Raw genomic sequence first — 14,502 nt, 5'->3', positions numbered from 1 at the left:
AACTGAACACCTTCATCCCACCACGAGGTTGAACCCTGATGCTGTGGCTAGAGGGGCAAATGCCACACAGATACTGCTGGGGTCCCTTGGATCTGCAGGTGGATTAACCCCACCCCAAACCCAGCTGTTGGAAGATCAGCCTTGGAGCAAAAGTCGGTTTGCCTCGAGATGAAGTGGGATTTGTATCTCTTCCATATTTTATCTCCATCCCAGCTCCGATGGGGGTTCCATCTAGAACCATCACTGCAAGCAGGACTTGCCACTTCCCAGTATTCTTTTCCCTGCACTGGCTGGGGAAGAGAGGAAGGAAGAGATTCAAGAAATTAAGGCACCTTTTGCATGTAATAGTAAATAACCCAGCACATCTGCCTTTCCTCTGGAATCACTCAGGACTGCTGGTGCCTTTACTTTGGGAGTCCCATGTTTCATGTGGGTTCCAGGATAGAACTGGATCCCTGACATGTGGGGATGGAAGACAGCTGAGCCATCCAAGAAGCCATTCCATCACTCTCCTCAGAACCCTGGCCTCCAAAAGAGGGAATCCAGCCCCAGGGCAGGTATGGAGGAAGGAGAATTCCAGGAAGTGTTTGAGATTCCCCTGTAACCACTGGTGAGATGGCCAAGCCATTTTTCCCCTCCTCAGGTAGGAAAATCCAGTAGGAAAATCCAGTCTTGCCCTGGAAAATCCAGGACAAGATTCATCTCAGGTTTTGGGACAGCAAGTTCCAGGTTGGAAGCATCAAAACAGCCACAACACTGCAGGGACAGCATATGAAAACCATGGCTGCATGCTGCTGGGCTTCGCAATTCCTGGAAAATTTGAAAGTGTGTGCTCATCCATCCCAGCCCAAAAACTGGAATCAGAGTGGTTGGGACAAGCGATGGGAAGCAATGGAGGATGCTCACTGCCCACTCCCTTACATGAAAAATAGGTCATTATACCCTCCTTCACCATTTTTTACCCCTGCAAAACATATTAGGAAAAATGCCTTCCCCAGAAGGGTTCTGCAGCCCTGGCACAGGCTGCCCAGGGCAGTGGTGAGTTCCCATCCTGGGGGGAATTTAAAATCTGTGTGGATGTGGCACTTGAAGACATGGGTTAGTGGTGGGATTGACAGTGCTAGGGGAACAGTTGGACTGGATGATCTTGGAGGGCTTTTCCAACCTAAATGATTCTCTGATTACTCAACAACCTCACCCATTTGGGAAAAGCAGCAGTACGATCCTGCTTGTCTCCAAGCACAGCAACTTCAGCAGAAACAGGGATTTCACTGTCAGAACCTGGTTTTATTCTGTTTGAACCTTGGCCTCTGCCCTACAGTTTCTCCAAATCCCAGTTTCTGTTAAAAGGTACAATGTTATTTGTACACATTTGCTATTTGTTGGTGTGTTTCTGGTTTGTGACAGCTGTTTCACAAGCAGGATTTACTCTGTTGCAAACAAACAGAAGCCACAACATGAGGGATGCCTGAGTGTCATTCCACTCACACATTTCAGACATGCAAGTCAGCGGTCCTTTGGTGCCTTTTGAAAATATTCAGATGGTTCAGCTGAGACTCAAAATGACCATGAAAGTCTTGTCACCAGCCCAGTGCTCCGCTGGCAAGCTGAGAACACGAAACTCAATTGGAATTTTTCCACAAATGGAAAAGCACAATTTAAAGCGTTATTGGGGAAAAAAAAGTATAGCAACATCTAGGTTTGTTTTGAACAGTTTGACAGCAAATCGCAATCCATGCCCAGCTGAGGGTTTGCCTGTTTGCATAGTGAAAAGCTAATTCTAGAGCAGATGAGTCATGGTGTTTTCCAGACATGGGGAAGGGGAAAGTTTGTGTCAGGTGTGTGGATTACCCCAGTTTCTGTAGTGTGCTTCTACCCAGCTCCCATCCATGGATATCCATCATGGACTGTGGTTAGTTTTGCCCTCAGGTGTGAGAGGGTCCAGGTTTTACTGAAATGCTTCTCCTTACACATGGGACAAGCTCTTTTTCAGGCCTGGCAACTGGGAGACAGGACAGGGCTGTCAGAGGATCTCTGCCCTTGGAGCACTGCTAAAGGCTTGCTATTTTTTAAATCAGTGAGTCTTCAAGGCTTCAACCTCCCCCTTTGCTTTCACTGAGCTTTCACTTGTTCAAGCTACACTTCCTGACTAATGTGCACTGCAGGTACTAGAGCACTGGAAAAGAATACTGACAATATAGAATAACATCATATAATCACCTGGCATGATCCCTTTTGGCACTTTTCCTTCATTTATCTGATCTTGCTGGCTCCAAACATGGACTTTCTGTGAAGCTTTTCCTGGGCGAATTGCTCCAGAGGGTCAGAAAGGAACTCTCCAGAGTAAGCAGTATCTTTGGCAGACACAAGCCATGGCCCCAACCCTAGCTGCGCATTTTGGGAGGATGTTCCCACAAGGAACACCTTCATCCCAGAGGGAAGGTTGAGGGTTAGAAAGGACTTTCCTGAAGTGTGAGTAAACATTTGGTTTAATCTCAGGCCTCTGCACATCTTGTTCAGCAAGAGGTATTTTCCTCCTCAGCTAGCTGGTTTTCTGGCAAAGGTAGTGCCATTCCTGACATTTTAATGGGAGAGGCTGGGAATTTCTGCTCTTTTGAATGCAATTATTTACAAGTTTTGGTTTTTTGTGAAAGCTTACACAGAATTTCAGAGTGATAAATTAATAAAACATTCATCCTGCTTCACATCGCTGCAACCCTTCCATGATTGTGATTCCACATCAAAAGGTGGATTCCATGGCCTGTATGTGATGCCTGGGGGCTTGGGATCTGTGTTTTGAGGGGAACCAGGGGCACAAGGGGTCCCATAGAGTTTTTTTTTGGGTGGGGACGAACTCCAGCTCAGGAATGCCTCCTTGCCCAGCTTGGACTTGAAAAGAGGAAATTAATGCACAAAACCACAAAATACTTGTAAAATCTTTTCAAAAGATATTTAAGACACTGGTCTGGTGCATTGGGCTACAAAATCTGTTTTAAAAGGGGGAAGAAAAGATACATTCAGCATATAAATCTAGTTCTTTTGTGGCATGGGCAGCCCAGGCCTGGCTGAATCCACACAAGTGCCACGAGAAAGAAGGAAACTTTAGGGAAGTCTGACTGGGGCTCCAGGGTTTAACTGTGGGAAATAATTCTAAATCTAAATGCACTTGGGAAGTGCATACTTTAGTCCAAAATGCTGTGAGAAACTACATGGATTCTGAGTTAAAGCTGTGGCTTTCTCTCCTGAGCTACATGGGAAGATCCAGGCTACTGCTCCTTCTCTCTGTGCTGCTCTTCCAGGTCTGGGCAAGGCTCTGATTACTTAATTACCTTTTAATTCACAGCTGGAAAGAGAAGCAGTTTGGATCAAAAGCACCTGATTTAAGCAACACCTCCGAAGGCTGTGAGAGGGCCTGGAATGCTGGGAAGGCAGAGCAGGCCAGGTCTCATCAGTCCCGAGGACAACTTTAACCATCCAGTAGTTTGTGTAGCAAGGAAATGCAGAGATATAGATATATATTATGGAACCACTGCTATAAGATTTCTCAAAACAAAAGTGTCAATCTTTTGAAGTATAGTAGTTAAAATATATAAATTTTATCCATTAAAATATAAGATTTCTTTTTTTTTTGCTGGTTTTTTTTTAAATCCAGTTTAATTAGGAAAGTAAAAGCCCTGCCAGGGTCCTTGCAGTGAAAAAGAAAACCAGTTCCTGTTTTCTTTTTAACCGTTTTAAGATGGAGAAAATTCAGCCGTTTTTAGATAGAGCAAATTGGGCAACAAACGCTCTTTTAGACCAGATCTGTGTAAGTGCACTGGGTGTGCACACCATCCATGGAGAAGTTTGCCCCAGCACTGTGCTCACCCCAAAAATATCTGGCACATGGGTGGGTAGGCTGGGAACGCCACAGCTCTGCCCTGGACAAAGATCCCTGTGGGCTCTGAGGATCCCAGTGAATACCCTGCAAGGCAGCTTTCAAGAATCTAGGTGGAACGGTGTTGTTTGAGCTCCATTACTGAAAATAATCCACAGAATTAATGGATGGATGAGTGTTAAAAACACTGAAGGGGTGAGAGGTCACATCTGGGCAGAGAACACATGCTTCATAAAGCCCAGGCCCCACGCCAGCTCTGCTCCAGCCCTGACTTCATGCCTGGAAGTGGGAATTTTTAGTGAATTGCTCACCAGAGCTTTCTTAGTGGTTTGGACCTAGAGCCAGGGAGTTTAAAGCAAGGGAAGCAGTCTGGAAGGCTGGTCTTCCATACCGGCTCCACAGCCAACCACTGGGTGCCTTCAAAGCACAGGGATGTACCAGATCCCTCAGGATGCCTCCCCTGGAACATATAAGAACAGGTCTTAGAGAGAGAACTCTTAATCAAGCAAGATCATGAGGGTACGTGTCAGCAGGGAGAACATCCTTTCCCAAAATCACCCAGCCAGCATTTTCCTTCCTTTAGTGTCAAGACGGAAGAATAAGAAACCCTCTTGTCTTGGAAGAGGCAGGCAGAAGGAGAAAAGCTCCCTGGATCCCAACGCCCAGTGTTCCACCCAAGTTCTCTTCCCTGTCACTAACATGGAATTGCAAGTCCCTATAAGGCTTTTCAGTAAAATCCTTATTTTTGGTCTCTTTTTTTCACTGTGTTTGTCCTTCTATTTCAAGAAATGGATGTATGGTCTGTACTGCTGGTGCAGACAGTGAGATACATTAATTTTTAAGTACTATGGGGTGTTTGGGATTTCCTTGGAGAAATAAGGAGCAGGCTCCCTCCCCAGCAGCCATCAAGTTGTTTGATACAAATAAGGCCTGACTCCATAGTCTGAGGGAGAAAACTGGGCAGGCAAAGAGGAGAAGACTGTTAAGACAGACCAAACCTAATTTCCATGAGCAGAGCTCAGACTTCCCCTGGCAAGGGATGGATGAGGTCTTTAGTTTGTACCCTCCGGGCTGGGGAACTCACATGCGTGTGGAGGCCTTGCAGTGTATTCACAGGGATGACAACTCTGTCAGACCAATGGACCAAAAAATTTTTTTTTCCTAATTCTCTCCCTTTTTTTTTCAAATCTGAAAGGACTCTGGCTTGTCTCTGAACTGAACCTACAAATGTCTTCTTACCACTGGAATGAGAGCACAATGGTGTGGGTGAAGTAGGGCAAAAATAGTTTTTCTATAAGACAATCTGAAAAACCTCATCGTCCTCTAGAAAGACAACATGGCCCACCAGTGCTACTTGGCCCCCAGAGTGCTCTTGGAGCGCAGCAGGTATCGATCCACTCGGACTTTCCGCCTGTCCACCATCCTGTTCTCGCTGTCGAAAATCTGTTGCAGGTGCACGGCCAACCTCCTGTCCTCTTCCTCCTGCTGGAGCTTCTGCTCCCTTTGCCGCACCTCCAGAGGCACCTCCCCCGCTGTGTGCCTCAGTCTCTTGATGGAGCCATTGTGCTCCAAGTGCTTTGTTTTGCAGTGTCTTTTCCGGCCCCGCCTGAGCAGCTGCGACTGCTCCGTGATGATGTTCCCAACTGAATTGCAGGTGCTGTTCTGCACATTCATCAACTCACTGTTGTTCAGATATTTCAGCTGCTTTTTCACCGGTGTTTTTGTGGAGACTCTGAGCATGCCGCTGTCGGGCAATGTTGTGCCAACACCCATGAGTCTTCTGCTCAGCATTTTCGGGCCAAGACTAAGACAGGATTTGTCCATGAATTTTAGGTCTGGGCCTTCAGACACTCGTGTGTTCAAGGAGTTTACATTTGATCTCACATCTCCTTCGGCAGCACTGTCATCTGTTGTTAAGGCTTGTGAATCCTTGTTCTTCTCACTCCTTTTTACCAGCTTCATTTCACTGATGGAAGGAAAGGAATCCAGCTCAGGGTGAGGCTCTTCCATTGTGTCAGGTGGAATGTGGTCATCCTGCACTTGTGGATGCTCTTTAGTGCAAGTTCTGGAGCTGGTGATGCCAGGAAGCATAATGTCTTCCCCAGGCTCTGAAGCCAGGGATGTGAGGGTCGCTTTAGAGAGAGTATTTTTGATCTGACGCTCCTGGAATACCTGCTCCCACTTTTTCAGTATTCTAGGACTGGCCTCATAGGTGGTTGGCTTTTGCAGGCTCCGGTTCAGGTTCCTTGGAGTGGATTTGATGATGAGAGGGCTCAGGACTCTGCCATCAGGAAGCCTCTTTGGAGGAGTACATGGGGAGCAGACAATGGGCTTGAAGTGATTGAGCTCTTCAGAGATGCTGTCATTGCTCTCAGGACTGATGGATCGCTCTGGCTTGTGCACAGCTGAGAGGGATGACATGGCAGTGAGGACCAGGCGCTTCTCTGCTGTCAGGTCTGGGGCAGAGAGGCAGCGGTTGTTTTGGGTGGATGACAGGACCCCAACCAGTGGTGTTGACATACTGGTGATAGGCAGCACCTGAAAGGCAAGGCAGAACACCTGGGATGTCAGTCACAGAGGAGACAGACAAGAATGTTAGAGGAATACAGGAGAACTTGAGGTTATTGTGCTCTCTGGACACAGCATGGGACATGAGCAGGACACAGTGGATCCAGCCCCATCTGGGTTTCAAATTTATGTCAGTGCAAGAGCTGATGTTGCCAAAAGTGGCAACCACTTTAATGGCAAAATCATGGGATCATTTGGTTTGGAAGGGACCTTAAAGATCATCTTGTTCCAACCAGGCTGGATGGGGCCTGGAGCACCTAGAAGGTGTCCCGCCCATGGCAGGGGAGTAGAACTGGATGAGCTTTAAGGTCCCATTCAAACCAAACCATTCTATGATCCTATGAATCTATTTGATAGCATGGAAGTGCCAAAGAACATACCCTGACATCAGAAAAACAAGTTTTGTTCTGTTTAAACAGCTTTGGAGAGAAAGGGAAAGGAAGAAAGAAATATTTTCCTAAATTTCTGTAAGATTTTTGTCTTTAATTGGCTGCGGATTCAGCCTTGAAAAGAAAATGAATCACAAAACAGAAGGCTGATGACAATCCTTCCAATGAACTTCCAATAGCTCTGACACTTGTCTACTTTTCTGCTCAGTAATTCCCAACCCATCAGGTTTTTACTGGGAAACGACTGGCCCTGTGGCAATAACACATTTTATATCTCCAGATTACTGGTGCTGTGTAACCTCAGGTAAGAATACTAATGCACAACGACCTGTTTCTAGATGCTGCCAGTACCTTTGTTTTGTTGGCTGGGGCTGATCTCTGTCTGCTCTTGGATCTCTCCTGAATGGTGTCGTTGCAGCTCTGACTCCTTTCCACCTTGGCGGTTAAATTGCTGAAAAGCAGATGGGTGGAAACAGGATTGTTCATGGCCTTACAGACAACTACCTCAACAGCCCTGGCAGCTGTTGGGAGAGGTATCAGCCTTGGCAGCACCTGGCTGTAGGAGATACCTCCTATGCCCTCGGCTAAAGCGATCCAGGAATCTTGAATTGCATTCATGGGCTTCGCACTAAACACATAGACACCTCCAACCATGGCTCATAATTAACTGAGGTCAGAGTTAATGATGAAGCTATGCAAACCCGTTTGCTTCTCATGTGGAAACATTTGTTTACTCAGCTGCTTCCATTGGGTCAAGCAACAGCTTTCCAGGGAAAAAAACTGTCCAGGGCTAATGGTCTCTCTTGATGTCTGTGCTGGAGAAGGATCCAGCACTCCTGAGTTCATCCCACAGGATTTTGATTTCTGGCTAATGACTTAAATCTACAGGCAATGATTTTTCTGCTTCATGGGATGAACACTAACTTCCTTGACCCTCTGGATTTCATAACAGGTAGGAAGTACTCAGATGAACACCATGTCCTAACAATGAGTCTGCTCTAAAATTCCAGGAAAAAAACATCACTTATTTTGGATTGAAATAACCATTTGAATTAAAGCATCTCAGGTGTGCTTAGAAGTCCAAAGAAATCTTTAAGGGACACTGAATAAAGTCTCAGCTTCTTACCCTGAAAGGAAAGCAACGGAGGTCTTGGAAACAAAGGCTGACCGATGCATTTGCTTGCTCTGAAATGGTTCCTCATTCTCTGAATCCGAGAGACGTTCAGGAAACTGAAGTCAATCAAGGAAGAGTTAACTGACTTGTACAACAAAGAGAATAACTTGGAAAATAGAGGTCTTTCTTGCTAAGGTGTTAAAGACATCCAAAGCCCCTGTTTCTGATTGTACCAAGAGGAGATAAGGCATAAATAATGCAAAAATAAACACACAGCTCCTATGTATAGTCAGCAAATAAACTTAATTTATTGATCAAGAAATGTGGGAAAATCCTGCAACAAAATTACAGGGTGTTCATTACTCAGCCCCCACAGCTCTGTCCATCAAACAAATTTTAAGAGCACTGCCTAAAAAGCCTCCCAACTGAAATGGGAAACAGGTAAGACTTGGCCTAAAGAATCTGCTGAACTTCACAATCGTGCAGAAGATTCATGGGGAAATGTTCCTGGAAATGCACGAGGATCTTCCCAAAGCAGAGATTTATCTGCTGTGTTTGGAAGAGTCATGTGTTGGTAAAAGGAGTGACAGAAACCTCTGAAAGAACATCTGCAGTCATCAGCATGGATCTTTATAATCTCTTAGCTCACAGCCTTCAAGAGCTATAAAGGGTCAATCAAATAATCGTAGTAAGCCAAAGAATGAAAGCTCTGGATATGTGGATAGGAAGGAGAAGCATGAGCTTACTTACACACTCTTGGTTCACTTTCAGCACAACAGATTCACCCTTTTTCTGCTGTTCGTCTGTTTTTCTTTTCCCTATGTCCATGTCATCTACAATGAATTTGTGAATCAGGTCCTCAGATGCCTTTTCTTCTTGTAGTTTTTCTTCTCTCAGCTGGAAATAAGATGAAGAGAGACAGAGTATTTGTAATATTTGAAGTCCTCCACACAAATTGGCAAGACCAAGAGCCTAAATTTTGTACCTTCATTAAATTTTGTGCCTTCATTTCACTACTCCAGGGTAGAACCACTATCTTTCTCTCTCCTAATAATGTGAAAATTGGTCCATTTCTGCAACACATTTATGTTTTCTACACAAGTATCAGGGATTTTATCTTCTTTTCAGAACAACAAAGGCACTCAGACACAAGTCATGAATAGTCTATATATATCTGTAAATAGAACAGATCCTCCCTGCTTCCTCCATCCAATCTCTGTGGGTAAGTCATCCTTGTCTGGAACAAGCAGCTGGACATTTGACTGACACACCTTCATCACATGGATGAACCAGAGCACTAGGAATTAAAATCCTTGTGGTTTTCCTCATATTTGAGCATGGGCATCTCAGGTGCTTCAGAAGTTGCTGTGTTACATTGCACTCAACTCATAAAGGCAACAACTTGCAACAACTCCTTATTCTTCACAAAATACTTATATTTTTTCTTCACTGCTGAAGGATGGAAAAATCCCAAAAGCATGGACATGTGAATGATGAAGAAAACAGAATTCCTGAGTCATTACATGAAAATCACATTATGATTTTCAAGCTGGGAAAGACCCAAAGATTCCTACTGAATCTGACCCTCCAGAGATAAGGTAGGAGGAACAAGGTAGAAAGAAACCAGGAAAAACTTCACTGTTTGGCTGATTGTGCATGTTAAGCAAATGTTTTCAAAGACTGGTTTGACTTCCTGCTTGGAGCTGTTTGAAGATGTATCTTTAAATTCCTCATCTATTAATAATCTGAAGCAATAACTACAACAGTGATTAACATAGCCTGTGGCCACACAGTGAAACATAAAGAATAGTATGCTGTAAATCAATAGTAGTTTTGCTCTTTAAGGAGTCTTTCTTGAAGTATCTGAAAAATTCATATAAAGATTTATCATAAAGATGGATTTTGTTGGCTGAAATACTACCCAACACTCATCTCCCTTCCCCGTGTCTCATGTGGAAAAACCCTATATGGACTGCCTCACTTTTTCCGGCTAAATGATAAAATTATACTCAATTCCCAAATCTAAAACCACAAACATAAGTAACATCATACAGGAATATTTAAGGATTTTGGGCAAACCCATAGTGTGAGGTTACAGCACAAGCTCTGCTGACAGTGACCAGTCACAAAGGAAACAACAGGATCCTAATCAAGGAATACAAAAAAGAATTTAGGTCCAGATTCAGGTTGCAAACAAAAGCAAACTCTAATAAAATCTGTATGAATTAAAAAAAAAATTTAAGTAGCCTCGTGTAAATGATCTCCCTGAGAATTTTTTAAAAATGTGGCGATGCTAGCACATACAAATATGCTGGGACATCAGGATGAGAAACTGAAACAATATGGTGCGAAATATCTGTCCTGGAAGAAGGTTATCCAAATAGCATCTCTGGAATACTGGATGCAGGACCATCAGGTCAATTAGCAGCACAATTACCAGAAAATGCATTTCAACCTGTTTGCAGCCCTTTATGGTACTGGAACTGCAGGGAAGAAATGCTGTACAAGTGGTAATTTTCTGCTCAAGAAACATCCATTTTAGGACCATCACTCTTGATTAACATTTATTTCCAAAAGTTTGGCAAACGCTCACTTGCTATCTTCACTCCACAAACAGCCAAATTTAGAAAACAACTCACATCTGGGATGTGTTAAAAGGGTTTGAAATGCTTCTCTCCCTTTCTCAGGAAAGCCAGTCTGGGTTTTCCCCACTTCACAGGCAGGGGGAGCTGAGCTGAGACCTTGTGCTTCCAGACACAGACACAGAGGGAATCCCAGTCAGGAACATGCTTAGATTCCCAAATGCGAGTTCTCCTCCTGCCTAATTCAGAAGTACAGAGACACCAAGAAAGTCTTGATAAGTGACAACAGTCACAATTTTGCCTCTATAACTCATTGGCTGGATGTTGGAGCCAGGCTGGTCTGTTCTGCCACGGAACAAATGACAGGATCAGAGGAAACAGCCTCAAGTTGCACCACAGGAGGTTTAAGTTGGAAAAAAATCTTCCCTGAAAGGCTGGTCACGCACTGGAACAGGAATGCCCATACGGATTTAATATCCCACCTAACCCTTCCCTCTGGCAGTGGTAAGCCACTCCCCCTTGTCCTGTCATGAGTTCCTGATGAAAAGTCCCTCTTCAGCTTCCTTGAAGGCATTGGAAGGGACCTTTAGATCACCAGTTAATACCTAAACAAAAAGCTTTATTTCTTCATCTTTAAGCTAAAGATACCCTGAGTTAACACATCCTAAAGATTACAGTGAAAAATACAGTGATGCACATTTAAATTATTTAACTAATTTGATTTTTAGAACAGTAAGATTCCTGTGCACTTGAAGTCTGTCACTGCTGCCCAAACCCAACTGTTTCTCAACCAAGTGTCTCATTGTTGCTGAAATTGCCACGTCCCATGACTTTGTTCATAAAGTGTCCTTCCCTTCCTGCCAAGGCACCTGCATGGGAGAAGTCTGCAATTCCTAAAATCAGTTAATGAGTCAGCCAAAGTTACCCAAATAACCTGCAGTGACATTTCCCATCAGTGCCACTACTAATTTCACGAGGGAAAGCAGGAGGGAAGACCCTTTCACACTTTTTAACTGTCTCCTCACAGAGATGCATTTCCCAGACTAGTTATTTACCTTAAATATCATCTAAAGAGTATTTTCCTACTCAGACAGGGCTGTTTTTCTAACTCAGCTTCCCAGCTCATTCTACCCTTGTTGATACTTTCAAGTGAAAACCCAAAGAAAATTCAACAATGAAAAGCTCCCTGAGTTCCTTTTCCCCAGCAGGTGGAATAATCAAAGACGGGTTGGACCCATCTCAAGGTAATACACCATCCCAAATCCCGTTTTAAATGGAGAAAATATTTTCACAGACTTTAACTCCAAACCAGCTGAAAAGCTTTTCTTCCCTTATAATTTTTTGACCTTTAAATGGTATTTTTTTCTTTGCCTAAAAATAAGCAGAAAGCTCCGGTTTGGAATAGTTTTTTCTGAGGAGAAGGATGTTATTGCAGAAGACACCTTATGCTGCAAAGGCCCTTACTGAATTACATCCACAACCAGTTGCTCCAAGGAAGGTACATTTCCATGTTCTGGAAGGCAGACTGTCCTAGTTCAGCAGGTGGGACCAGTTATCACTGTGTGGGGGTGATCAAAGCTGTGTATTCTACCCCCTCTATTCCTTACCCAAGGACAATGGACCATTAGCAGCAGCTGCCCAGGGAGTCATTAGCACCTTCACACCCAGCCTGGGGTGGTGTGGCTGTTAATGGGCCATCAACAGCTCAGGGATACCCCATGACTCCCAGAGTTAATCACCCATTGTGTGAGTCCCCGCCCAGGGAGAGGGACTGGGTGCTCCCTGAGGGAACATGAGTGGTGGGTAAGAAGACCTCAGAAAAACCACTTGTCAGATCCAGAGGAGCTGCAGGACCTTGACAGGAAGAGACCACCACTCTCGACCAGACTACAGCCATCACCTGCACCAACAGGTTTTTCACTTTCTTTTGCTCTGGACTTGGGGGAACTATGCTGGTCTCAGCACAAGGGCTAACAAACCCCTTTGGGTTTGTGCCCCAGGACACTGGGTTATACTGCTGGGTTTTGTGAATTGAAAGCAATTTCCTTTTGTGTCAGTGTATTTATTGTAATATTATTATTAAATTGTAACTCTGACTTATAATCTCTCTCGTGTTGAGTTCGTTTCTCCTGCTGGTTTACCTTTATACCAGCACACAGACTAAGACAGCAAAATTTGGTTTCTAAATTCTCAATTACAGCCATTTCCTGAAGTGGCTGAACAGCATAAAGAGAATAAATGAGTTTTGTTACAGAGCAGGAATAGAGCCCTTCAGGTTTTCCTATAGGATGGCATTTCTGTAGAAAATCCAAGTTCTCCTGGAAGAAAACCCACAATTACCCAGAATACTGACCTTCCTTAATTGGCTTTCATATTCTTCTTGGAGTTCCCCTGGTTTGCTTAATTTAATGGGTGCTCTGAATATAAAATCTGGAAAGAGAAGGGAAAAAAAGAAAGGCAACACTTTAGTGCAGGATAATGGTGTTGGCCATTAGTTCCCAAAAAGTGTAAGATCTCCACGGGCTGCACAAGAGGTTCTGTAGCACTTTTTCCAACTCCAGATGTTTATATTCCACCACTGCTATCAAAGATCTGTTTAACATGCAGGAACACTGGAAGGGCAGTGCCCAAGCAATATCACTTTGCACTTCCAAGAGTTTCCTTGGAAACTCTCAAGAGTCCTTGACAAGCAGTTAAGCAATCAGGGGGAGTACTGGGAGGCTGTGTAAACACAGGGGTAAAGTAACAGCCTAGAGATGTCACAGGAAATCTAAGTCACAGGAATAAATCCATGCTTTAAGCACAGGGAATGTGTCCCAGGAGCAAACCCAGGCTTTAAGCACTGGGAATCTGAGGTGTACCTGGAGGATGTAAACATGGAAGTGAAGTGATGTCATAAGGAATCTCAGTCCCAGGAATAAACTCAGGCTTTAAATACAGGAGACTCCTAAGTCCTAGGAATAAATCCAGTCTTCAAACACAGGGAATCTGAAACCTAGGAATAAACTCAGGCTTTAAGCTCCTGCTTCCACACATCCAAGAGGCACAGGCTGAGACCAGCAGCGCAGCACCTCAAATTCACATCCCTGCTCCTCTTTCGTCAACACCAATGCATCGGGAATGCTCCCTATTTTCTGGATAAACAATGTTTTCTCCCCTCCACATACCCTTCCAGCTGTTTCAGTGTTGTCCCACTGATCTGGAGCAAACACAGCATTTTTTCAACTTCCAATATACTCCCTGAGGTCTGGCAGGAATTCCCCATCCTACTCCCGCTTCCTCCCTTCTCCCTGGGGAATTCAGGAAACAAAAGCCTACCAGCATGGGGTTATAGTTTAATCTCCATTCCCAGAGTCTGTTATTCTCAAAGGACTCCCTTCTATGAGCCCCAAAGGTCGCTCCCACTTCTGTGGAGTGCAAGTCTGGGCAAGTTGTACTACAGCTGGAGGAGCCTGGATGGAAAAGGGAACAACAGGAATAAAACAACAAGCCTTGGACAATCATCCTGGCTCAATCTGTATCCCTATTCCAGGCAGGGAGCAGCACAGCCCATCATCCCAATGCGCTATGGTTAGGATGTAACAGGTACAAGGAGAAAACATCAGGCGTATTTCCTTCTTCCAGCTTGCTAAAATTTAAGGATATAAACCAGCATCTCAATCATGTTTTCACAGAATCACAGAACCATTTAGGTTTAAAAAGACCTCAAGGATCACTGAGTCCAACCTGTGACTGATCCCCACTATGTCAACCAGACTAGAGCATTGAGTGCCATGTCCAGTCATTCCTTGGACAACCCCAGGGATGGGGCTACACCACTGCCCTGGGCAGCACCTTCCAGTGTCTAACAACCCTTTCCATAAAAAAATTCCTCTTCATGTCCAATCTGAATCTCCCCTGGTGCAGCTTGAAGCTGTTTCCTCTCATCCTGTCACTTGTTCCTGCCTTTCCCCTGGCTCCACCCTCCTGTCAGGG

The 14,502-nt window shown here is 44.5% G+C and overlaps 1 protein-coding gene across 2 annotated transcripts in view; it reads right to left on the bottom strand.

Moving 5' to 3' along the window:
* The window catches only part of RNF169 (ring finger protein 169), a 28,036-nt gene that overhangs the window by 1,749 nt on the left and 11,785 nt on the right, over positions 1-14,502 (bottom strand). Inside the window, exons 2-6 of one of the 2 annotated variants that reach the window (XM_071562242.1) lie at positions 12,881-12,957; positions 8,696-8,842; positions 7,958-8,061; positions 7,183-7,282; positions 5,220-6,412 (exon numbers count right to left, since the gene is read on the bottom strand). In XM_071562242.1, the coding sequence (XP_071418343.1) occupies positions 5,225-6,412; positions 7,183-7,282; positions 7,958-8,061; positions 8,696-8,842; positions 12,881-12,957 (1,616 nt within the window). In that variant the 3' untranslated portion in view covers positions 5,220-5,224. Of the gene's footprint in view, positions 1-1,279; positions 6,413-7,182; positions 7,283-7,957; positions 8,062-8,695; positions 8,843-12,880; positions 12,958-14,502 lie in introns of those variants that run through there. The other variant, XM_071562232.1, reaches the window with a different exon arrangement.

The sequence above is a fragment of the Pithys albifrons genome, chromosome 1 (genome assembly GCF_047495875.1).
Source record: "Pithys albifrons albifrons isolate INPA30051 chromosome 1, PitAlb_v1, whole genome shotgun sequence".
Lineage (NCBI taxonomy): Eukaryota > Metazoa > Chordata > Aves > Passeriformes > Thamnophilidae > Pithys > Pithys albifrons.
The sequence above is the reverse complement of the archived record's forward strand: the minus strand, read 5'-3'. Positions and strand labels throughout refer to the sequence as shown.